At 30.2% G+C, this 26,928-nt stretch overlaps 2 protein-coding genes across 3 annotated transcripts; both read right to left on the bottom strand.

Moving 5' to 3' along the window:
* Positions 1-5,336: 5,336 nt before the first annotated feature.
* Positions 5,337-10,104, bottom strand: LOC130820841 (protein terminal ear1 homolog). The gene is made up of 5 exons (XM_057686379.1): positions 9,256-10,104; positions 8,075-8,720; positions 7,601-7,729; positions 7,354-7,495; positions 5,337-6,074 (listed from the first exon to the last, which is right to left on the bottom strand). The coding sequence occupies exons 1-5, from the start codon at positions 9,932-9,934 to the stop codon at positions 5,673-5,675; spliced, it is 1,998 nt and encodes a 665-aa protein (XP_057542362.1). The 5' UTR covers positions 9,935-10,104; the 3' UTR covers positions 5,337-5,672.
* A 10,317-nt stretch (positions 10,105-20,421) lies between these two features.
* Positions 20,422-26,525, bottom strand: LOC130821243 (D-cysteine desulfhydrase 2, mitochondrial). Of its 2 annotated transcripts, XM_057686926.1 has the most exons (9): positions 26,381-26,525; positions 26,103-26,183; positions 25,856-25,990; positions 24,880-25,206; positions 23,742-23,784; positions 23,292-23,630; positions 22,288-22,417; positions 22,039-22,212; positions 20,422-21,535 (listed from the first exon to the last, which is right to left on the bottom strand). In XM_057686926.1, exons 3-9 carry the CDS (start codon positions 25,940-25,942, stop codon positions 21,292-21,294), a joined length of 1,344 nt encoding a protein of 447 aa, XP_057542909.1. In that variant the 5' UTR covers positions 25,943-25,990; positions 26,103-26,183; positions 26,381-26,525; the 3' UTR covers positions 20,422-21,291. The 2 variants fall into 2 exon arrangements, with proteins under 2 accessions (XP_057542909.1, XP_057542910.1); XM_057686927.1 differs by having other exon boundaries at positions 26,103-26,400.
* Positions 26,526-26,928: the final 403 nt, after the last annotated feature.

Consider the following 26,928-nt stretch of genomic DNA (forward strand, 5'->3'; position numbering starts at 1 on the left):
TATTATAATCAAAACAAAGCGGCAATAAAAGGGCTCTTACGAGTATTATTTTAAAGGCCTACAAACAAGTAATTATTCTAATTAAATTAAATGTAGTATAAAGTAACTTCTACAAATATTTGAATCTCCTTAAATTAAAGGGTTCTATGCGATTGGTCAACTTTTAGGGTCCAGAATGATACCCTTGCAACTTCACCTAATTTATAGGATATTCTGTAATCTTACTCCAGCCAAAAAATTTGCTAAAAATAGAAGATGAAGAGGCAAATAATAACAATAAACAAAACAGTCCTTTTTTAATGTAAAATGTGAAGAAGGAGACATGTGAATATAGCACAGCACAGGCACAAGAGCAGCAGCAGCATCAGATATCTTAGTCTGAGCAATGAAGAACACAGCTATACTATATCTAAACGTGTTTATTGGTAGATTTTTCGAATTGCTTTAAAATCAAGTATTATGTCGATATTAATTTTTATTAGGCCGTGCCTATTCGTCAATAATTTCACTGTGGCCCAATTGGGCCACGGGACACCCGTGAGCTCAGACCCACAAACTCACGGGTTAAGAGCTAGCGTTGACTTGCACATACACTTGATGAGATTTAATGTTTTCCAAAATCATAGGGTAGTAGTAGAATTAGCTCACCTAATACATATGCAAATCAACAACCCACTATTTTATCGATGTGGGATGTTGTCTTACATGTGAAGTATATCCAACAATTTATACATAATTTAAAATTTACTTTTAATTCGAATTAAAATCGGTTAGAATACGATATCGTATCAAAATCAGGTCATCAGATGTATGTTGAACACCTCTAATCATAACCGAAGCTAAGTTCGTTTCAACCACAATATAATTAATATTAATATTAGGAATTATAGCTGCTAAGCAGAAAATTTTCTATATAAGAAAATGTGTGTATAAAGATTTAATCCATTTTTGAGATTTCAGTTATGATTTTGGTTTGTCTTTTAGGTTATCCTATTCTCCAGCTACTTACATGGAGTCTTAATTTTAAGTCTTGTTTTTATCTGCTGCATCTTCTCATTCAAACTTATTTGCTCTACTCACACTGTAAATATTAGTTTGTTTTTCTAAACCTTTATAAGAGAAATTTTTAGAAGGAAAAACATAGACCCTAAATCGAAATATAGTTAAGATTTAGTTATTTATTTTTTGTAAAAAAATTAATTTATTAGTATGTAATTATATAAAAACGACTAATCTAATAACTATTAAGCCTTCATATAGGAAAAAAAAATTATGATGACGTCCCATCTAAAATAATAGGAGTAACATAAAACTAAAAGAGTGTTACATTAGAACGTAAAATGGGTCAAAATGCTCTAGTTTGGAATTCAGCAAGGTTTGACACATTCTTTTTATTTTAGTTTGGATTAGTTTCGGGTCAATAGTCTAAACATATGAGTTATAAATCACTAGTTTTCTACCGATTTACAAATCATATGAAAATTTGACAAATCTACTAATACATTTGCACTCATGATTCATGGACAAAATCTAATTACAAATTGAATTAAACTGAAATTATATCCCGTAAAAATAGAAAAAAAAAAAAAAAAACAAATAGAAAAAAACTAGAGGAAGAAAACCCTAGACACAATTGGACACAAAGTGGAAGAAAAATGGTGAGAATGGGGATTGGGGAGGTGTTGGAGAGAAAAAAGAGGACAAAGTGCTAGAAATAAGGATAGGTTAGCCATTTGGAGAGAAATGAAAGGGTATTTTAGGTCGGCTATTAAAATTTCTGCTACTACTAGACTAGTAAGTAGTAAGTAGTAACTACTAGTATATCTCTTAAATCTAGCTGCTAGCTACTACTCGTTCTACTTGCTGTCTTTCTGTCTTTTCGAATGTTTTTTAAATATACCCAATATTTTTTCAATTGGATGTTGGTTGTTAGTTGACGAGTTTATTTAACTATCTGAAAATATTGACCCTTTTTATCGGCTTTTTTTAAGCTAGCTAAAAATGTCAAATGTTTGTGAACATGTTTTCTAAAATTTGAGTATTAACTGTTAACTATTTGCAGTTTATTAGAGAAAAATTAAACCAACAAGCCAAAAACCAACCAAAAAAACTATTTTGAGCGGCTTTTTATTTTGGCTTAAAAGTCAGCTTTTCAGCTGTTTTATATCTCATTTACCAAATACTTTTTTCTACTCTTTGACCAACCAACAAATCAAAAGCCAATCAAAAAATTAAGAAAAAATGTCATATACCAAACACCCATGAGTATTTTTTTATTTTGGTCTTCCCTATATAAATTTCTACTCCCTCCTACTCTCTTTACATCTCTCATTTGATTTTGACATATTTATCATTGCGCGTTTTTAATCTTAAATATCTATAATTAGACTTGAGTAAAAATTATAAAAATTTAATATTAATAAAATTTACAATAAGACAAAGTAAACAAGATAGATCACACATGATTATGCTGTAACTGAAAGATTAAAAACAAATCACACAATAATAGTGATTGATAAATAATGTTGAAAAACCAAACAGAATAAGTAAAGCAAATAAAAAAGAGTATAAATTTATCTTTGATCATAACTGAAACTTTAATTCTAAATTATATATATGAGTATTGTTATAATTCGCCACTCTTTTCATTTTATCGCCACCTCTTAATGAAATTACGACTTTGCCCCTGAACTTTAAAAAATTACGTATTTGTCAGGACTTAGTAACACTATTATCAACTAAATTAATAAAAAGATTATTAATAAAAAATTAAAAATTAATTAACAACTATATTTTAATTAATATATTATTATTATATTAAAAAATAATTAAACATTCAAATAAATTATTTAAATTCAAAACTAATTAATAACATTATCATAATATAATAATATATTAAAATAAAGTAATTTATTACAACATTTATTTAAATAACAATAACTTAAAAAATAAATTAATTAAACAAAAAAATTTCATAATTCGAAATTAAAAAACAATAATAAAAAATAATAAAAAAAGAAATACTAGTCGCACAAAAAGAGCGACTGTACCTAGGTCGAGTCGCACTTTTTGTGCGATAGGTTTATATATATATATTTTTAATTTTTTTTATTAAATTTTGCTAATATTATTATTGCTATTATTATTGTTATTATTATTATTATTATTATTATTATTATATTATTATTATTATTATTATTATTATTATTATTATTATTATTATTATTGTGAATGTTGTTATTATTATTGTTAAATTTTTAATTTTGTTTTAATTATTATATTTAATTTATTTTTTTAAATATTATTATTATTATTATTAGTAATATAAATAAAAAATTTTAAATCCAGTGGCGAAGTTGTAATTTTTTAAAGTTTAGGGGCAAATTCGTAATTTCATTTGAAGGATGACGATAAAATAAAAAAGGTGGCGAAAAATAAAAATTGAACATATTTTATTTTTAAATATCATTTTTTTCTCCATTTACTTGATATTCTCACGAAATATCCTCGTAGCCAATTTTGTGGGCCAAAAGAGTATTTATATTGATCTTACAAATACGATCACATTCCACTCGAAATAATTATTCCAATTACAAATCCATGTTACTATTCTTTGCAGATTCTTCTACTGTTTTCAATGTACTGATCAAACATATCCTTCTTCCGGGTTTTTGACCTTTGGAATGTGAATCAATCTACTATTAGTAGTTATATTACGTCTAATAATCATATTAGTAGTATTATTAACTGATCTAACCCAACAAGAGTGGATTAATTTAGAATAATTTTTATTAAGAGATCAACCATTCAATGTAAAACCAAACAATTAAACATATTATGAAGGCTACATTAAATTTTAGTCAAGAGTTCCCCAATTGAGCCCAAAGTCTAACAATACGTACCGAAACACACAAGGTCTGCATTTTTGGTATTTATTATTATCCCAATTATTTCTTCAAACAATTTTATAATCGTTGATTTAATAATTATTTTCATAATAAATTTGAATCAATAACCATAATTTGTAAATAATCACAAGAAGACAAAAATATAATAAAAATAAACAAAATAAAAAAAAGTAATTAAAATTACAAAACTCTTGCCTTATCAAATTCTACCATATAACGGTAATTTGTTAACTTCACAAGTTATGTATTACTAAGACTCCTCTTATTTTCAAGTATAATGCAAATTTAAATGAACTTACATCTTCAATTTTAAGGTCTAATTGGTCATCCGTGCTTGATTTTTCATGTATTTTGTTAAATACTTTTATTAAAGTTTAAGGATAAAAAAAAAAAAAAAAAAAAAAAAAAAAGTGAAAGAGAGACAAGTAAGGACCCACTTCAAAGTAGTGCTAATTAAATCTACTTGCAAGTTCCATAAATTCCCAACTCCCACATTTGACTTAAAAATATGATAAATTTAAAGCTAAAAATAGTCTATGCAAATGGAGTAAAAAGTAGATTAACCTAATACCAGTAAAACCCGAAGGACTTGCCCAAATATAAACACATCTTCCTAAATCCAAATCAAAAACCACCAAAAACTTAATTACTCATCTCATAAGAATTTTAAAGTAACATCCCCATCCAAAACAACTACTTCAGTCCACAAATACAATAATTCAATATTAATAATAAATTATATTCTAATTTACTACTATTAAACTCAGGATTCCATAATTAAATGTCATGATTTTCGACCTAGGACTTGGATTTATTTGCAAAACAAATCATAACTAACTATTAATTAAAATTATTAGCTAATTTAACCATCTGAAATTATCTACAAAACGAACTTGTGCAACACTTTCAACCTGCTAGCAGAGAGATGTTCAGTAAATATCATTTGTTAGAAAAAGTAAAGCCAAAAGCAAATTTATATAGGTCGTATTAATATTTTTTTATTTTAACTTGACATTTTTACTAAACCTTTTTTCTATAATTTGAATTATGAATATTTCAATCGTCCCTTTGAGGTAGAAATATTTATTATTTTCTCTCTCCTAATCTAATTCATAAACTCATTATTTCATCTCATCTAATACCCCCTCCAATTCACTACTAATATTCCCGATCGTTAATATCTCTAATTTTGCATGATTATAAATAATCCTTACATTGAAACGTATCAAACAAGAACTCACTTGATTATGATTTAACTTATAATTTAAGCATTTAAAAAGCATATTTCATTAAGTAAACTTGTTGGCTAATTCTCCCACAATGCTGAAAAGATCATATAAGTCAGTAATTAGTAAAATTAGAAGAGTGCTAGCTATAGGCAAAGTACAGTTATAAGAAATTAGATCCAATAAGATCTTTTTGAAAGATACTCAAAAGTTTACAATTAATTTTTTTTCCTAACACAAACTATAAAACTGCACTAAACTAACACAATTACAACACTTAATACAACTACAACACAAGATTTACCGACACAATTAACAAGAAAACACTTCTAAAAACAAAATAAAATTATAAAACTAAAATAAATTTAGGAAAATGTAAAGTGAAGAAATTAAAGATGATGAGTACGATAGTATAGGGAAGGTAGTCTGCATGCTGGTGTGGGAGGCGGCGGTGTGCTGCGGAACATGCAACCATTTCTCTATCCAGTCAACTCACCATAAAATCTACTGCTAAAAACCAGGGATATTAAAGTAAGTTTTAATCAGCTATGCTACAGCCCATACTACTATTACTACTCCCTCCATCATCTTCATTCAAAACATCCCCGCCGCCGTTTGATGACCTAGTTGTAGTACTATCATCATCATTACTATTGTCATTAGTAGCCTCTTGATCTCCACCACTGATGGTATTACTATTATCATGATCAAAATGATGGGTGGTTATTGTGGAGGTAGTGGATGAGGCGAAATCAGAGCCATCAATGTCGGTGCACTCGAGATGAACGGTGGATGATGTGGTAGTGTTGGAGAAAACGATTGGGAGCGGAGCAGGTAAGTTTCGACCATCTCGAGGCGGGGAGAATACTACGGGAAGATACTCGTCGTTCTCACATGCGAATTTTGAGTTCTTAAAATGCTCTTTCAATGCTTCCAATCCCTTCATATTATAGGGTGAATACAAAAATACAACAAATTTGAATTAGAGAAGGAAAAGTAATCAAGCTAATAAGCATTTTTATTAAGTATTTTCTCCACTCCATTATACTTGTTATATTTTACTTTTTACGCAATTTAATGCGAAACTTTGATCACTTATATCTTAAGCACTGCTTAGCTAAAAATTTGATATTATGAAGAAATTCGATTAAACGATTCAAACAAGATCTCACTTGAATATATTTTTTCTAACATATTAGGCACAATACATAAAATAAGCTTGAAAGATAAATAGTACCAATAATAATTCTCAAAATGGAGGAGGTATACTTTGACGGTAGAGGTTTTAAGTGAAAATCAAACATAAAAACTTAATTTAAAAAGTTGTATCAGCTCTCTCACTGAAACAAAACCCTTTTTCTTGATATTAATACTTAAGCTTGACAATTGATTAAACACTAATTAGCGGGCAACATAAAAAATTACTACCCTATTCCTTTGAATTTGATAGTGAAAGTAAGGTTTTATAAGAGAAAATGTCGTTATCATAGACAAAAAGAGTACCAATTAAAGAAATAATGTTAAAATTTTCTGTTTTCAAAAAGTCATTGGAAAAGTATATTTTTTGCTGTTTTTTTTGTGTAGAAATTTTCACGAAACACTAGGGAAGTTAAGGTGTTGGGGACAGTGGTAAATGGTCCGATAACCTAAAAATACAATTAAGAAAAACAATTAGGTACAAAAAAAGAATTGAACTAAAAGAACAAATTGTACTTGCAAACTTGGAAAATTAAGCAAATTAGCTAGCAATTTGACTACGTTGAATCCTTGATACTACCACTAGTGGAATTAATTAGCTAATTTGCCTTTTTAATGAGAAAAGTTGTAGACTCAAATTCAAAATTAACACAATCCTGAGTAAAATCAAAATTTACATTGAAATTATTGAAATATTCATCTATGCAATTAATTGAGGTGAAGACGTGTAGATGAAATTAGAGAGCAATTGAACTTACAAAAGCAACCGAAACACTAACGCACCCTAAACATATCGTACCCACAAGGACACAACCCAAATAAAAGACCCCAACGAGCCCTTCAAATTAATTATCTACAATACCTACATTACTATAATATTCATATTCATAATCATATCGGAGTATTTTGCAATTCTGTACTCCTTCCGCCCATCTAAAATTATCACTCTATTTGTTGCAATGTAAGGCACCGAGCAATTATGGGTCGAGAATAAAATAAAAAGAAAAAGAAACGATTAATACCTGAACTCTAGCATAAGTGACCTCACAAATCTTGCGAGAATTAAAAACTTCCCAATGTTGATGATGGAAAGCCTTGTATAACCTCAAAGTAGCTTCTGGGGAAGTCATATTCACAAACCCATATCCCACATTGCATTTGTTGCTGCAATTTTTACTTATTTTACTTCAATTTATTTAATTAGAATATAAAAACTATAAAAAATAAAAACTGACAAAGATTAATCATATAGAGGAAGAAGAGAAATACTTGAAATCTATTGGGAGGTAAACAAAATCGTAGGAAGACAATGGCAAATCATCATCTTCTTCAGCAGCTGTTATCTGTTCATTGCAGTGTATGCAGTGATTGTCTAACATATTCAACAACAGCTTCTGACTGTCATCACCAATCACATACAAGTTTTATCCCCCAATTACAATTCATTCCTTTTCAAATTCAATTTATTTACCAATAACAATTCAATACATAACATAATCTCCAATCAATTTTATTTGATTTAAAGCCCTAGGATATGTTACATACTATATCCAATCAACAAATTAGTTTTTTTGTTTCAAACTACCCAAATTGGTTGTTATATCTTCAATATTACATGAATATATGAAAAAAATTACTAAACAAATCCCAGCTGAACTAAAATCCAACTGGGTAGATTAGTAAAACATTTTTCGAATAATCAAATAAAATTATATTCAAAGTAGCTAGTAAAGATTTGCATACCTATACTTGTTGGGTATGTTCTTGATCATAACAGTAGTCCTATTATCTTTACATGAACCACTTTCTTCAATAACTGCTTCTTCCTTAATCAAAAACCTTGGATCAAAATTCTTTTGTTTCCCTTTCCATGGTTTTGTTTTCGTCAATGATTTATGACTCGAACAATTTCCATTGTTATTCCCACCACTGTTCCTAACACCAACATTTTCTCTCTCCTCATTTCTAATCCTATTCCTATTACCATTTCCGTTACCACCTCGTAGTGCAAGACCATTCATGGCAGCTTCAAGAGACTCCTCGCTACTTGGAGAGCTTCGACGACACCGAGCATTCTGTCGAGGGGATGTTCTTTTGTGGCGGAGATTGAATGGAGGAGGTTGTTGTGGCGGAAGTAATGGGGGATTTAGAATTTGGTCATTGGTACTATGATTGTGGGCGCTGAAGTTTTTGTTGATTGGATTGAAATGGTGGTTAAACTTCTTGTTAGAATGTCCACCAGGTCTACTATACTCTATCATCACACTTCTACCATTGATTTCTTTCCCATTCATTTCTAATAAAGCTCTAGAAGCATCTCGAACGTCATAGAACTCTACAAATCTTTGATGCCTCTTCAATGGCGTCTCTCTTAATTCCTTAACCGCCCCTATTTGATTCAAAAATGTTAAATTAAATAATAATTAATCAATCGTAATTAATAAAATCATGAAAAATCAAGTTGTAATTGAAAGTTTGAAACAATGCCAGAACCCTCAAACAAATAATAATTAATCACCAGAAAATAATGCGAGTACCATTTAAGAAACAAAATTAGATAACAAAAGAAAAATAATAACAATAAAATCAATAATAATAATAATAATAATAATAATAATAATAATAATAATAATAATAACAATAATAATGAAAATTATAGTAATAATAATGATTAATACTCCTAATTAATAATAATATAAAATACTTCTTAAATACACCGCTATTTAGCATAATTGAACATAATGTAAATTTAAAAAAATTCTCAGATTCGGTGTAGCAAACAATATTAAACGTAGATAAAATAAAAACAGTTTGGTAGTTTCAAATTTAAATTCTTAATAAATTGGATGTTCAATGATCTAACCATCAAATATAAATGAAATCCTTGAACATATTATAAGTTATAAAAAAAAAAAAAGCATTACCAAATGTTTGGAAGATGTCCTTGAGAGCAAGAGCAGAAAGAGTAGGGTTAAGATTGAAAATGACGATAGTGCCCTGATTTTGACCGTCCGGAAAAGCGTTTGTAGCAGGAATACAAAACTGTGCCCAAACCGGCCGGCCCGCAATGAGTCCAGGAGAAGGAGGAGGCGGCGGAGGTGGGCCAGCTAAAACCTCAAGTCCAGGAATCGGGCCAGTATTATTTGGCGCCAAAATAGAAGAATAGTAAATACGGAGGCGATTCTGGTGTTGCATGTGTTGTTCACGTACGGAATCAAGAGCTGCATGTGCAACCCTTAGATCATAAAAATGAACGGTTACTATTCCTTCTGAAACTCTCTCCATCTGAACGGCTCTAACATCGCCAAAGATTTCAAGTTCTCGTCGGATTAACGATTCGCTAACGTCGGCGGGGACGGCAGTTAAAAGAAGTGCTCTAGTCGGAGATGACGCCGGCGGTGGAATTGACGGCGGAACAAAAACTGGACTAGGTAGCGGATTCGGGTTTATTTGAACGGGTAAGTAAATAGAATCCGGGTAAAAAGGTTGTAGTGGTGGATGAGGGAGAAAAGGGAGGTGGTGATGGGGATGGTATGTGGGTCGGAACTCTTGAGCTGATGGGTCTAGGTTTCCATGGAAGCGTACGACGTCGTTTTGCGACATTTTAGAGAGGTTTATGGTTGTGTGATGACGGAGATAATGGTTGTTCGGAAGAGGTTAGGAAGCCATTGATGGAGTAGAGAAGGTTAGAGAGAGAAAAAGTGGGAGCGAAGAGAGAGAAAGGGGAGAAAGGTTTGGAGTTTTGTTGTTTTGTGTGGGTTTGGGTTTTGGGGGTTTTGAAGTCGAAAAGATTACTAAAAATGCTTAAATCATATCTTTATCATACTTTTTGAGACAGCGAGTTTGACGAAAATAGCCTTTGCAAAGAGAGTACTTAACAGCCGTACACGTGGCGTTGGGGCGAATGTTGGTCCTTTGGTTCAATTACAGGAAACTTTTTAGACTCGTGTTTTTTCAAAAAAATAATTCTTAAAAGATTTTTCAAACCACTTTTATTTCTTTCTCATTAAAAAAATTCGTAATTTAAATTAATATATTATTATTGAGATCGTAAAATCAAAAAAATAAATTATTATTTCCTCCGTTCCAACATACTTGCAAAGTTTTTTTTTATGCGCTCCAATGCACTAATTCAATCCTTAATATTAATAATTATTGCATCCAGACGAATCCAATAAGATCACACTTGATTATGTTTTAAGTTATAGATTAAAAGTTAATCACAAATTAATAGAGATAAGTAAATAATGTAAAAATCTCCAATGTTGCAAGTAAATTGAAACGAAAAAAGTATCATCCATTGAGAATAAAAATAAAATTGATCACTTTTCAAATATTGCCTTCAAGTTTTCTCATTATGAAAAGTAAAAATTTACTGAACTCGAATTACAATGACATGATTTGTCAAATTTCCATTAAATGAACTACAAATTTTAATTTAAAAGTTTTTATTTTTTAACTAAACATAACCATAATAATTCGGACGTCTAAACCCTAACATATAAACCCTAATTAACTTATTTTTAAAATTCTTAATTTTATTCATTGTTTTAGTTTAAATTAATTATGATTAATTAAAGTCAAAATGTCATTAGTCAGTCAATGATTATTTTAGTAGGTTATCACATCGGAATTAGACAAGGTGGTTGTAATACGGTCGAGTTTGGTAAGTTGGTAGTAGGATTAGTTTGCAAAAAAAAAAAAAACTTTTATACTATTGTTTTTAAAACAGAAAACTTAAAAGTTATAATTCATAAATATTTTATTTATCAAACACCAAGCAATTGACAAAAAAAAAAAAATTAACAAATTAGGATGATACATATATAGAGTATTATGTACGCTCTAAATTAATATGAGAGCAATTATATGAACCAAAATAAATATTCGTCCTTAAAAAAGTTGACTCTCTCCTTGCAATAGCACCTTAGTTCCCTTACATTGAACCCCACTTTTAAATAAGCTATTAGCCTGGAACTCGTTTTTATAACCCTCTTAAAATTTAATCCTTTATCCCGTCATGTTAAGGCTATATACCTGAATGTAAAAGTTCTTGAAATTTTGTGTACGTGACACATTGTCTTGGTCTCCAATAAATATGACCAAACAGCTTTAAACAAATCACATAACCAAATACTCAATTTTTAATTTTAATCTTAAATGCAAAAAAATTATTTGGAAAAAAAAGTGACCCAAAACTCAATTTAAAAATTAGATTTATAAAATTCATGATGTAACTTTTATTGTTTTTAACATTATTACCAAATAATAATCAAACAAGTCATCAAATATTTAATATGGGTCAATTAAATCAATTAATATTTGACAATTCTTTAAATACATCCTAATAGTAATATCCATGTTTATTTTGCAATGCTCTTAAATATAATATGTTGACACTATATGAATACTTTGAATTTATGCTAATTCATAGAAGTATTCTAATAATTCAAAATTGTTTTTTCTGAAAATATATATTTCAATTTTCATATTAATTAACATCGAAAATTAAATTTTAAAATAAGATTAATTTAAAGTTCAATTATGAATAAGTCTGTTTCTTTAAACCTACCTGCAACTAAAAAATAAATAAAAATTAAATGAAATATAGGTAGAAAATTAGAGATAGAAAAATAGAAGTAGGGCATGAATGATGAATAATATGATAAAAGCATTTGAATTGTATGATAAGAAAAAGGATAATATGGTATGATGAAGAAAGTACTATATTGAAGTAGAGATATTTGACTACTCGTATGCATAATTTGTCCTACCCCAATTAAATTTCTCTCTCAAATTTGACCATATCTCCTCCCCTCACTAATTTTGCCACAATCGGATCTGACATCAGGATCCACCTTTGCTCTACCTTATGTTCAATTAATACTCTATTTTTCCAATTTTATGTACCATTTTCACACATCCAACTTGCTTCAATTTGAATCTTGCTTGTCCTCTATTTCTCTACTCTCCATTTTGTTATCTTTACTCCTTCTCTTCCCTTGAAAAATCAAAATTGTAGTTGCAGAATATGAAAAAAATAAGTAGATTAGAGTAAGAAAAAAATAAGTAGATTACAGTAATAAGCTGTTAAGAAGGAAGAAAAATAAGTTTCTAAATGAGATTAATAGAAAGATAATGAAGTCGTTGACAAAAAAATGAAAAAGGTGTTATTGAGTGAGACAAACCGAAATAAAAATGTATTTTTCTCATGTGGACAAAATGAGTATTTCCTCTATTTGTCTCAATTTGCATCAATCCCTATTTTAAATTGTCTCTACGGCCCGTTTGGTACATGATATTAGAGGGCGGTAATGGTAATAAAATTAAGTAATGAAAATTTTGGTTGTTTGGATGTCTTCAATGGTAATGGATGGTAATAAAATAAGGTAATGAAATTACCAAAAAGGGTCATTTTCATTACCATCAAACAACATGGTATTAGACGGTAATGGTAATGAAGTATTACTGTGATAATAAAATAAGGTAATGTTGTTTCGAGCTGAAGAAAAAAAATAATGAAGAAAAAAAAGGTAATGTATGTAATTATCCAAAAAAATATTATTATTAAAAAAAGAATCATTAAATAGAATAATTTAGATACAAATATACAATAATGAAACTAAGAGTCATTACCATTTTTTATTACTAACAACCAAATGCAATCCATGAAATATTATCTTCCATTACCATTCCTTAGTCATGCACACCAAACAAAAGAATCTTCATTACCAATTCTCATATCCATTTCTTCATTATTATTTCCATTACAATATTTCATTCCCATTACTTCATTACCATCAACCAAACGGGCCTTAATATTTTTCATCATTTTCTTATTTAAAATTAGACTTCACTACTTTCTTTAAATTCCATTCACTTAAATAAACATTATACACATAATCTAGTTATAATCATTTTATGTCACGTTTATTACACTAACGGCCCGTTTGGTTGATGGTAATAAAGTAATGGGAATGAAATGTTGTAATGGCAATAATAATGAAGGAATGAATATGAGAATTGGTAATAAAGATTCATTTGTTTGGTGTGCATGACTAAAGAATGGTAATGGAAGATAATATTCCATTGATTGCATTTGGTTGTAAGTAATAAAAAATGGTAATGACTCTTAGTTTCATTATTGTACATTTGTATATAAAAGCATTATTGTATCTAAATTATTCTATCTAATGATTCTTTTTTTAATAATAATATTTTTTTAGATAATTACATACATTACCTTTTTTTCTTCATTATTTTTTTTCTTTGGCTCGAACCAACATTATCTTATTTTATTACCACAGTAATACTTTATTACCATTACAGCCTAATACCAGGTTGTTTGATGTAATAAAAATGGCCCTTTTTGGTAATTTCATTACCTTATTTTATTACCATCCATTACCATTGAAGGCATCCAAACAACCAAATTTTTTATTACTTAATTTTATTACCATTACCGCCCTCTAATACCATGTACCAAACGGGCCGTAAAAGATAAAAGTTACTATCTTTTTTATTTGATGCAATCTCATGGCAAGGAATGGAGTATTTAGTTTCTTTGCATTACAAAGTTAGACGTTGCAATTTCCATCAAACAATCAATTATCACCAATTAATTACTCCTATTAAGAAATAATGAGATTGTCAAACAAGGCGTGGATGGGATGAAAATGAATTAATTTAAAAAATTAAGAAATAGGAGTATGATATATTTTTTAAAATGACTACTAAATAATTCATATTTGTAATTTTTAGAGATTTCAACAAACAAAAAATTCAAAGGTAAAAAACTTCAATTATTGTTGTAAATTTCAACTAAAAGTTAATTAATTAAACATTGTAATTAGCCATTAATAACAACACTTTCACTAATTATAAAATTTCATACACTTTGCCAAATAATATTGACTAGATAAAGAAACATATACAGTATATACACTCTTCTTTATACTTATATTATACATGCATTTTTCAGGGTTATTGGTTGTTTCTATGAACACACGTGTGATGGAATATGCTAATAGTAAAATATCAGACAATTAGTACATAATTAACTTTGTATTACACGCCCCTAAGCAGGTTAGTTGTCCAAGGGATATTAATAATTAACATCTTAAAATAAGAAATTATTTCAGGTCGTTTTGTATTTTCACTATGAGACGGGTTTATATAATAGCGTATTTTTTCAATTGCTTACTTTAAGATCATAAGTTTTAAGGTTATGAGTAATTACTCTAGACTATAAAAAGTGATTATATTAAAATCATACGTGATCACTTTAACGTTATAAGTGATCATTTTAAGACAAAAAATGTATATTGGACCAGCCTAATAGAAATGGTCTCATTTAAGAGTCAGTGAAATTATTTATCTTATAATATACTATTCCTTCTGTTCTTTTTGTTCTTCTCGCTTACTTTTTGCACTGTTTTCAAAGTAAATTTTAATTCTTATTATCTCTAAATACGAAATATAAATAATTATAAAAAAATGTATATAATAAAAAAAGTATACATTAGGATGAATCTAATAAGGTCTCACATGATATTTCTATCATCGATATATGTTTTAAAAATCTTAATCAAACTACTCTCTCGTAACTAGAATAATCTAAATGGAAGAGTATTAAAAAACACCCAAAATATATAAGTTTAATTTTATATTTACATTTCTTGCATGGTATATAGTGCAAAATAGCCTAACTTTAGTGTTGCTAGTGCATTGTGTTTCACCATAATTGTCCCAATGTTTATGGGCATCCTAGAAAGATATTATACACTTTTACGGAGTATAACTTATATTATAAAAGTACTCTGATTATTTAGTTTTATGGAGTAACTTGCAAGAGTTAGTTTAAATCCAGTTAACTTAAGATTGAGTTATTTAATTAATTTATATATATTTTTTAATACGGTCTCATCATAAATTCGTAACACAGTTTAAATTGGTTTAAACCGTTGAACTAAATTAATTGAAATATCTACTTTTATACTTAAGATATATTTAGTTTTGGTTATATAATGTTTTACACGTCATTTCGGAATTTGGAATTGACGCTTTTTGGATATTAAAATAGTCACTGTAGTTGTTTAAAAAATAACTTTAAAGTTTAAATTAGGCTCACCATGAGAGAGTTTCATACGACTATACGAAAAATGTGTATTTTTATTTGATCAAGTTTGAATTTAGTTGATAAATCAAAAGTTTTAAATTTTAAACTTATTAAGAAAAATTGTCAAAATCTCCATATAAAAACTCATTTTTTATTATCTTAATATTCTTTTGTCAAAAATTACTTTTTAAAATACAACAAATGCTACCAACTAACATATTTTGACAAACAATTGTATTTTACCAGCTAGGTAATAATTGACAACAAATAATACTTCTATAAGTTCTATATTTTAATAGGTAGTTTTTAACCTTCATATTTAGTATAAATTGGATGAAATCCCCTACTTCCTAGTTTTTAACAAACAAAAGTACTTTTTATTATGTATTTGTTTTGGTAATAATGACTTTTATAAGTAATTTTTCACAATTTCCCTAATTATTACATAGAAGTATAATAATGGTCCTAAGAAACTTCTAAGGTTTCATATTAAAGAGAAAAGCATTCAACGAATATATAAAAGTTAATCAGAAATATAATGTAATTTTACTCAAAACTAATAATATGAAGTTAAAACTAGACAAAAAAACGATCATTTTTGAGATACAATAAAATTTAACGTACTCTTTTTTTTTTTTTTTTTAAAAAGCAGATAATATTTTTTAAAAAATAGTATGTCTATTCACAATACACAATTAGATCCAAATTTTTTAAAAGAAACATTGTATACCGGCCAGGTGCTTTCAAAGCAGATATACTAGTTAATTTTAGTCCCCATTCAACCTGCCCTACTTTGAGATTCTATATAAGAATTTCTAGAAGAATCTTAGGGTATAAAACCACCAACCATGATAATTATCATTTTTCTGTAAATTACTTTCTTTTGAAATACTTTCAACATATTATAATATGTTATATATTAAAATGTTACTATCAACTGTAAATATAATAGATATTAGATATTTTATCATGTACTATTTTTCACTAGAGAAACCTCAATAAATAGCGTCCTTTCTCCCTTTCAGCTTAGTTTTATATATAAATTGAATGTTGTCAGTTAACATTTGTTACTTAATATAAATCATACTAATATGTTAGAATGATAGATGATTCTAATATAGACTGAGTGCATAATATTTTAATTGTGCATCACTATTTAATCACCTTTTTAATAGTTTACACTCTTCATTATTCATTTCACCTAACCAATCTTCTGACGCTTCGTAACTTATACTGATCAAAATTTAAAATTAGTGCGTATCATTTTAATATGAAAAGTTCATATAAGACTAAACCAATATATTTAGCATCAAATATTAATAATAAACAACATGCGGAGGCATAAAGGACATGAAAACTTTATGGCAGGCAGCTTACTTAGAATCCGATCCATTTTTCTTGATACAAAGGAATGTTCTGTTTTTCAAACTATAAATTTTTATAATTTTAAAGCTTTTTAGCAACGTATATTGTTTTTTTAGTCAATAAAATTTTGTTAAATTTATTTTAATGATCAATCTTTTTTTGTGTTTTATTATTAATTATTTTGTTTGATTTTAGAGATGATAAGAAGTTGAAATTTATGATTAATAGGAAAAAAATTAATTATGTTGATGAAAATTAGTGAAAATCTACTGCTTATTTCTTAAAAAAGATGTAATAGTTTAAAAATTCATATAGAAATTACAAACGTAGCAAATTAAGGAATGTATGGAGTAATTTTTAATAGTTAATCATCTATTTTGCTAGTCATAGACTGGAATGTAAATTACGTGTCATATAATGATATAATCATATTTTTCTTTGAGAATGTATAAAATATAGCAAAATTATTGAGTTAAATATAACAAATTAATAGTGATCTTTATTGACTAATAATTAATATTAGATTTATTTAATAGACTTAAATAACAGATAACATTAACACATTATATAAAAAATTTTGATAAAATAAACTAATAGTAGCTAACAAAAATAATCCTATATGTTTATTTATATAAGCAAAATAACAAGTAATAACATGAGTTTTGCAACCTTTCTTAAAAAAGTAGTACTATTATACTATGTTTCTCTTATGATCATATTTTCACTTATAATTTACTTTCTCATATATCATAATATCAAAACTCATAATCAACTTATAGGTAAACTATCAAGTGGAAGGGTTAAAAAATAATAATAATCCTTCTTAAATAACATGATAATATCACATAAAAAATTATAAATTAATTTAGTGATTGAAAATTTATCTTTTTCATCTATAAAAACTATTTTACCCCAAATAAAATAAAAACCGCACCTATGGTTTATGGGGTGAGTGGAGACAAAATATAAATGGAGGACCATCCTTTAATGCCTCCCCCTTGTTATAAGGAATGTTGCCAACATTTGCATATCTTTTCTTAAATATCATTTTTGGGTTTAAAAAGTTATGGACATTTGCCAACCATTTTTCCTTAACTCCTTGTTCCCCACCCTACTTTCTACAATTATTCCACCAGAAGTCTTTTAGGCCTAACTTATTAAATCGTAACGTCTATTTATTTTATTTTTAATGTCTATTTACATTATTTTTAATGCCCATCGAGTAAGTACTTAAGTACTTACAATATTCTAAATGCCTACTTAGAATACTTTTAATGTTTACCGAAAACTTATTCTATATTTTCCTTTATGGGCCAGCCCAATTAGAAATGATATCTCAAAGAGACCGTCTCTCACAAGATGACAGGAATATTTCAAAATAAAAATATAACAAATTTATAGAGACAGATAAGTAATAACTAATAAGTGTAAGTGGGATTCTCTCTCTATATATATATAATATATATATATATATATTAATATATGTATTGTCTAAGATGGTCCATGCTTAATTGCTTATAATATGTTATGTTTCCGCTTTCTAGCAGCATTGTGGCGAATCGTTTAACATCTTCTATTCTATATGTTGGGACTTGGGAGTGTTGAAGTGCCCTAATCAGTGAATCCTGATCTATAAATATTTCTTTAAAAAACTACCAGTACTTTATAAGTATGGCAATAATTAGGGTTTTTGTTTAATTGTTTGACTGTTTGTACCATAAAATCTTCTAAATGAGACTTTGCTAAAGGACTACTATTATAAGAGATTATTTGTCAATGACATGTCATTAAAACAAGGAGCTTATATGCTAATAATTATGTTAATTGGACTATTCAATTTATTTATAAAAAGCATTTGAGACCATCTTACACAAGAATTTGTGTTGCTAAATCGATAGGAGTATGACTTATCATATCGTAATTAAATTTCGTTAATAAGCGTGGGCCGTATGAAATATGGAGCGAAAGTGAGAAGAAATTTAGAGGGGTAGTGGGTGAATATGACTTTTAAGTATAAAAAGTTTTACTTCGACATGAATAATTGCATAATAACAAAATAGTAGACATATTTCCATTAGACAAGTGAAACATATCAAAAAATCATTCAATAATTTCTTAGATGAATAAAATGAGTCTAACAAGACACAAAGTGTATAGCAAAACAACAATAAGAATATTGTATCGCAATCAATAGAAAAGTTATTTTATAGATACATACTATAAATAGTGAATATAAAAGTTTTATATTATTTTTAATATAGACACATACTATAAATAGTAAATATGTGATGAATACGCAAGTTTTAGGTAACATTTCGAAGATACTAGATATGTAATGACTATACAAATTTTAAATAAATATATATATGGCAATTAGAAAATTAAAGTTTTCGCACTTTCTCTATTTGAAAGTTATTGGCAAGCAAAGGTGTAAAGGACTAGTGATCCCACCACACCCAACCTTGGACTTAGGTGAAGTGCCGCCTAGCAAATGGGTAGTGGCCCAAGCTCAACCACAAGTCGTATTCAATTCAATCCAATCCATCACACGTATTTTAATGAGCTATGTTCACTATTTACTGTAACCATAAAAGTTATATCGTGCTAAGTCATACATATTGTACATCATGTAAAATCATACCACGCCAAAGTGTCGTAAATAGTATGCAATAAAAGAGTTACAACCATAAAATTGTTGTATTGTAACGTGTTAGATCGTGTTGTGCTATACACATTAATGTTCCTTGCCAGGGCAGCCCGGATGCTAGCCCAGACCACTTTCATAACCAGTTATAAATCTCAAAGCACCAAACCTGCCCATCAAACAAGCCCGAAAACTTAACTAACAACCTCCAAAATTGGAGTACCATGTATTCATATGGATGACCCACTTTTGAAAACCTGCAATCTGCGAAAAATAATTTGACTATGTGGAAAATATGCTGGTTGCCAGATTGACTACTCCCATAGCCACCAAAAAATTATCCAATTATATAGTGCATAAAAATTAAAAATGATGTAATCATTTAAATTGTATAGATGATATTAAAGGTGAGTTAAACTGTGTGGATGAAAATAAATAAGAGTACTACAAACATTTCCATAAAAGAAAATTGTAGCAAGTTTTAAAAAAAAGACTAAAAAGAAAAATGCGACAAACTCTATGGGCCAAAGGAGTTCAAAAAAGATTCGACGATCCGATATTCACCCAACATTGTAACCGAGTCCAACTTGACCCAACTTCAAAATAAATTTAAAATTGTATAAAAATCAATTTGAACGTAAGACTCAATTTTAAACTGACCCAAAACACTTAACCCAAAATTAACCTAGTGACCAAAATGGACACGTCTCCATGGTTAGGAAAGTGGAGTGGCTAGTGAGCATAGGGATCTAGACCCCAGATGAACCTTTGAATGCCGTCAGGCTTAAGTCTTTTCTGTGTGTCGGTTTAGTGGCAATAGATTGGCTTCCAGTTCACCATTCATATCATCTCCCATCATCACCAATAAGTCTTTCCTGACTTGTACTGCAAAAGATAATACTGGGCCATGTCCTCCTAGGCTCCCACTATGCCTAAAATTCTTTCCTTCTATACCAATATACCATGTCATATACTCCCTTAGAATTGTGGTGAATGGTGATCCACCATCAAGTATATCTATCAAGGTCGATTTCGATGGGTGCTCAGAAAAACGTTAAATAAGGATCTACGCAGAAAACGAGTCTCAAAATATGAAAATTTTGTACATTAAGTAGTCGATCCTAATCTTTTGAGATTAAGACTCTAACATTGTTATTGTTGTATGAATAGACAAAAGAAATTTACGACGAGAGAATCTGGCCATGGTGGGACATTTACGGAAACGTATTCTGCCGATTACCCTCAAACAATAGATCACGACAAGGCACAAATATATGGGTTTGGCGGACTATAATATGATGATTGTAGCACTTTAGCAAGTCATACCCACTGGCCACACAATTCCACAAAATGATGATTGTAGCACGTCTTTGGCCTATTATGACGGTTGGAAAGCCATGAGCACGCTGGTCCGCCCAGCGTCTGCGCCGCATGTTTGTCAACATGGCCACTCCTATGTCTATATAACACATACCGCAACTGCACATATTTTTATAATTGAAATAGCATCTATATTTACAAGGAATGAAACCACAGCAATAATTGAATCCACTGGTCTTTCATACTCACATTGGGGCTCTACAGAAAATCCAGAAAGACCTGCATTTTCCTATACAAAATTCAAATGAATTTCTGGTAATGAACTGTCAGTTTGTCACTCTTAGCATGAATGACTACTGTCAAAATCAATCTAAAGCTATGTTAATGTAAGCATAAAAAGCACATTGAAGAGCAAACATGGGGTCGAATACGCGAGACATGTCGCGTCATTCTAGGGTCGTCTTGCAATGTCTGTATCGGTTTTTCTTTCGTTCATCATAAATCCGAGAGAAATCATTTGGGAGTTCCATCTTTGAGCGTACTGAAGTAAGATTTGTATCGTTGGGCTAGTCCAAACATCCCGAGTGTACCCCCTGTATGAAGCATTATGACCTTTGATACGTCGTCTTGTTGCTTCTGGCTTAAGTGAACAGCTTGTTCCCATGCTGCCAATGTGTATATTGGATCTATCAGAACTCCTGTTTGGTTAGCAACTTGTTGACATGCCTTAATTTCTCCCTCCAATACATTGCCAAATCTGCAATTTTAAATTTAGTCGCATCCACGAGCAAACATTAAGCCTATCTTTTAGAAATAACTTTGGAAGTGTTTGGCAAAATAGTTTGGCAGGACAATTTTAGCTAATTTGGGTTCAAATAGAAGACTGATTGGTAAAACCATCTAATGCTAGTGTGTTAAATTAACTTGTTGAAACAAATTGTTATGAATCAGCTAATTTACAATAAGTTTCTCCCACCAATGTGTTCAATATCAGCCGGTCAAATCAGTTTACTAAACCATATCAGCTGGTCAAATCAGTTTACATAAACCACTAGTCCACTCCAATCAGCAATCAACTATCAACTATCAACCATCAACCATCAATTATCGATCGATTGCCAAATACTTCTTAATAGAACGCAAAGCAATATTTCAAGAGTTTCAACTTCATTACGAGAACTCGAGAAGGATAATTTCAGACTTAATAAAACGATAATTACGTTTTTAAACTATTCATTCAGAGAGTAGTAATCAACTCACTTTCTCGGAGTTTCACGCTTCACCCAATGGACGAGGTCTTTTCTCGATGCATAATTGCTAAGATCAGATGATATACAAAAGTATCTCATAAAATCTGAAATCAAACGATTCTCCTGAGCTTTGTACCCGTCAAAGGTATCAGCCAGCATTATTGCAGTTACCTTCCAGGGTAGCCTGATAAATACCAACAGCATGAGTCCCTTCTACAAAAAACAAAGCATTATATTCACTCTGAGGTTAAAATCATACCCAAATAATAAGGCTCCAAGGGCAAAACCGATTGATGTCGTACCGGTACCTGCATCAATCACAAAGTTATACGGTCTCTTTTTCCCGAGTATATGACTCTGCGACAAGAATTTCACTTGGCGAATAATCCCTGTAAAAATCAAATTCAAATAGATATCACAAGTCATTGAAGCACTTTTAATAAAAAAGCTGCATAAAAGGGGAAAATTTTCTGTATAAATGACAATATTGTATAGACATTTCAATTCAAGACAGTAAATAATTGAGGATATACTAGACGAAAAGAAAAATTGAGATGAGTCGTCATCATTATTATACCCAGTGTATTCCGCTCATAGGGACTATGAGCAGGCCTAGGGAGGGAAGGAAGACGGCAACCCATACCCATAAAGGAGGATGCGGCTGAAGAGTCCCCCAGCTCAAATTTGATCCTCCGAAGAAGTTCTTCCTGCATTTACTTGCCAGCCATAAGTTTGACCTATAACAATACTTAACATATAATTATACATTTAAAAAACTAAGCATATAAATAAAGGAAAAGTAAGAACTAAGTAAAAACGAGTCAAATAGCGATATATGAAAGGCAAGGAACAAAAACATCAACAGGTAAGGGGAAAGTCTCAGTAATCTAAGATATGAATAAGGCGTTTCCAACTAAGTAAAAATTGAGATGAGTACTAAAGGAAAACGATTCTCATATACATGCACACTATAATGATCCAGCCTTTTTTAATGACTATTCTTAAGCGTGCATGCATGTATACATATTTCTTATAAGATTCCTGATGTTTGTCCTGCAATTGAAGTTCAGGAGTATGTTCAGAAGGCGGTATAACCGTCAAAGAAGCAGACTCATCAAATCTTAAAGTTCCTAACACCATGTACTATATAATTCATAGTGCAACTGAAACAAAGTGTAGGAAGTAAATGAATAGGACGACATGATAAACCAGGTCATATAGCATGTGAACACCCGGTAATGCACAAAGGATACCCGTTCTCACCTAACAATGCCACAGCATCCCCAGCACCTTCCTTAACTATCACGACTTTCCCAACACCCTCCGAAATTTTGTTGGCGGCTTTTCGAGTGCATTTCTTTGGACTGGGTGTATCAGTGAAACTATCAAGAATGTCAGTGAACCACACTGCGGAACCACTGGGACCAGCGATAAGATTTGAATGCCCAAGAAGCATTTCTTCCCTCTTGGCGTACACTGATCTGGGCACGTAAATCACATTTCCATAAAGGGATGAGACTAGGTTGTATCCAGTTAGAATCTCTGGCTCTTCACCTCGAAGAAGCAAGTGTGATCTAAGGCCTCTTTCTGCACATGAGACAGCTGCAAATGACAAACCATTGACATAAAATCAATATTAGCATTGCTCCTGAATAAGAATTTGCAGGTTCAAAATCTTTGTAAGTAGGAGAACTCCGATGTAGCATGACCTACCCACAGCAGCAGCATGTGCACTTTGACATCCTCCACAGGTAACCTAGAAAATTCCATTTCGGTATTACATGGTCAAAGTAAATTACATGGATGGCCCGTAGCGAAAGTGTGAAAGGCATTGTCAATACAATGATGCAACAAGATACGACAATCAGTGGCGGAACGTCATTAGGGCGGGAGGGGGCGTCGCTCCTCTCAATTCCCCGAATATTATATTTATATTATGACACCTTTAAGAATCATTTAATGATGATTGTCTTAGTGGTAAAGTTAATGATTTTATAATTAAAAGGTCAAGAGTTCAAACATTTGCCCCCTGAATATTTCGCCCATGTTTTTCCACTGACAATGGTTCGAGACCTTAAAGATGTTTGAAGCTCACAATGGAGAAGTGCAATCAAATGCTAAATTGATTGTGATAATTGATTAAATTGTTGAACGCCTAAAGCATACAACCAAATCGGCTAAATAAAATTATTTCCTTATATCCCCTTAAAGCTTAATATTAGTTTTAGAAAGCGCAAGGTATTGGCGAGGCACACTTTTTCACTAAAAATCAATTTTAAAACAAATAAAATACTTAAAACAACATGGCATTCATATTTTAGTAGAAACAAGTTTGAAAACATTCATTATCCTTATAGTAAATACCACTTTAGCACATAACTATTATAATAAGAATATGAAGAATATCTAAAGTTATTCTCTTCTTAATCGGCATTTTGTTTTTCTTAAAGAAGCAACGGTTCCTTGAACTTCATATTCAAGTAAGTTTGGGTTTTGTGTTTTATTTCTTTTTCAAACAAACAAGCATAAGTTAATTACTCAACCCAACAAGGAATCACATTAGACGCCCAAGGCGCAAAGCGCATTGAGACACATCCAGGCACCCAAGGCACACGCCTCTTGTAGTGGGATTTACGTCACCTAGTCGAGGTGTTTTCAGCCAAGCCCGAGCTCCAGGCACACAAAGAGCAAAGCGAGACGCACTTTTAAAACTAAGAGCTTACCAAAAAAAAGAATTATTATGCATCATCATATCATAAGCTGAATCATCTGTTCGAGCAAATCAATAAATGACTTTCTAAGAACATATTAGCTCTAACCAAATTACTAGGATACAAAAAGTTTAACTCACCACATCAGTGCCCGAGTAATCTTCGATCATAGGAAGTAAAGCGTCCAATTTCCGTGCTTTGTTTCCATTGACAAACGGGTGCAACAAGTCGTCTCTCACGATATAAAACGAAGGATCTTTGCCTCTTTCATCCATCATAGCATCACCCAAATTCGGATAAGCATACATTGAAAAGTTCACATTATCAAAGATTCCATTCTTTGCCATTGTTTGCATCTTTGTTATTGTGATCTCGTGCACTTTGGTATCAGGGTTTTCTAATGCCCATCTTCTACTGAGAAGTGTTGATATTGATTCCTCTAGATATGGCATCTTTTGGGAAACATCCTAGAGTTCCAGAAAATAAACTACATCACATTTCTTGGTTTGATTTGCCAACAAACCACCACAATAATAACAATATCAAAGCCTTAATCCCAAAAGATTGGGGATGACAATTTGCCAGCAAGCCAATACCTTAAATTATCAAAAGCAACAAATTGAAGTCCTTTTATTTTTCCCAGCATTTCAATTCAAGTGTTTCCAAAGTATTCTAATGGCCTATTTGGTTATCAATGTTATTTTTGAGTACAAGGTAGGTTGAATGAAGGGCTAGGAGAAAGGAGGGCGGCGAAAATCATACTTAGAACTTTAGTCAAAAAAGTGATGTACATTGCTTTAACGGAAATAAGACTTGATTAATGGTGGTAAAAATTTAATGTAATTTAGTTAAGAAGATTATGTTTACGATCATGCTTGTAACATTCTAATCATTTTTTCTTTCACAAAATTTATTTCCATCTATTTAAGACATGTTAGAAGACTGAAATTAACACTAAAACCTATTTTCATTACCATTATTAATAACATTAACCAAATGGACCGTAATAGTACTATAATTCATTAGACAAAAGTTTTAAGAAGTAGATAATGTTGTTTTAATGACATTATTCAAGAACTAAAACTCATACATGGGTAGATAAATATTAGGGCCTACCTGGGAATAATTCTTTGAACTTCTCAAAAAATTCTCATTCTTTGTAGCAGCAATTACAGAACTTTTGGGCCAATGATGCAACTTCATATTAGAGTCTATGAATGAAAACCATATCCCATTAATACTTGTGAGGCTCTGCAAAATAGCATTTGAAAGAACAAATCTTTTTAGTTTCAAATATCAAAACTTTATAGGAAATTAGCAAAGATAGGATGCCAAATACAAAACCCAGATTCATTTTTCTTACCACAGGCTTAGTCTAGGGAAGGAGAGGGTCATATGAAAATCCAATCCAGACAAACCCCGTAGAAAGCCGACGGGACTTGATCTAATAAAACCCAGATTCATATATTAGTTAAAAAGCTAGAAAATTCAAGTATTATTAGGGCAAAATTGGGCTTAACTTGAGTTTAATTAAGCAAAGTAATAAATGGAATGGGAGTGTGATAAATCGATAATCAAGAAAAAGGCAATTAAAAGTAATGTTGGAAATGAATAGCCATAAACTGTTCGAAGGAACATTACCTTGATGGGATTGTTATGAAAGAGCTTGACATACAAGAGGCTTAGGCCTGGTTCAACTTCAGCTTTTGGAGAGTTTTGGATAGCTTTGGTCTTTGGGAATGCATAGTAAAAAATTTTTACCAATAAAATAGTTGTTAGCGCCTTAGCGGTGCAATTTGTGGACACATGAGTTTTTCCCTAACTAGAGTACTAGAAAAGAAAAGGTCAGGTAAGAATGAGATTTTATTTCAATTGGAGCGAGTTATCCAATTTAAAGTTTATTCGAAATTAATTATTTTGTCTTTTTGTTTTGTATTATAGTTACATGAAATTTACAATAAAGGTTGATATATAAGAATATAATGCACAGTTAAACTTAAATTGACTTAAGTCTGGCCTTTTTAACCCAATTTACCATATAATCCAACTTAACTTTGATTGGGATTAATTAGTGAAATAGGATATCCCCTACCTTTAACGTGTCACTTATTTGATTAAATTCTAAGATCATTTTGCATAGATGGCTTTAAAGGGAAGACAAAAATTACACACAGTATAACTCATTCGAT

This window comes from Amaranthus tricolor, chromosome 8, assembly GCF_026212465.1.
Source record: "Amaranthus tricolor cultivar Red isolate AtriRed21 chromosome 8, ASM2621246v1, whole genome shotgun sequence".
Classification (NCBI taxonomy): Eukaryota; Viridiplantae; Streptophyta; class Magnoliopsida; order Caryophyllales; family Amaranthaceae; genus Amaranthus; species Amaranthus tricolor.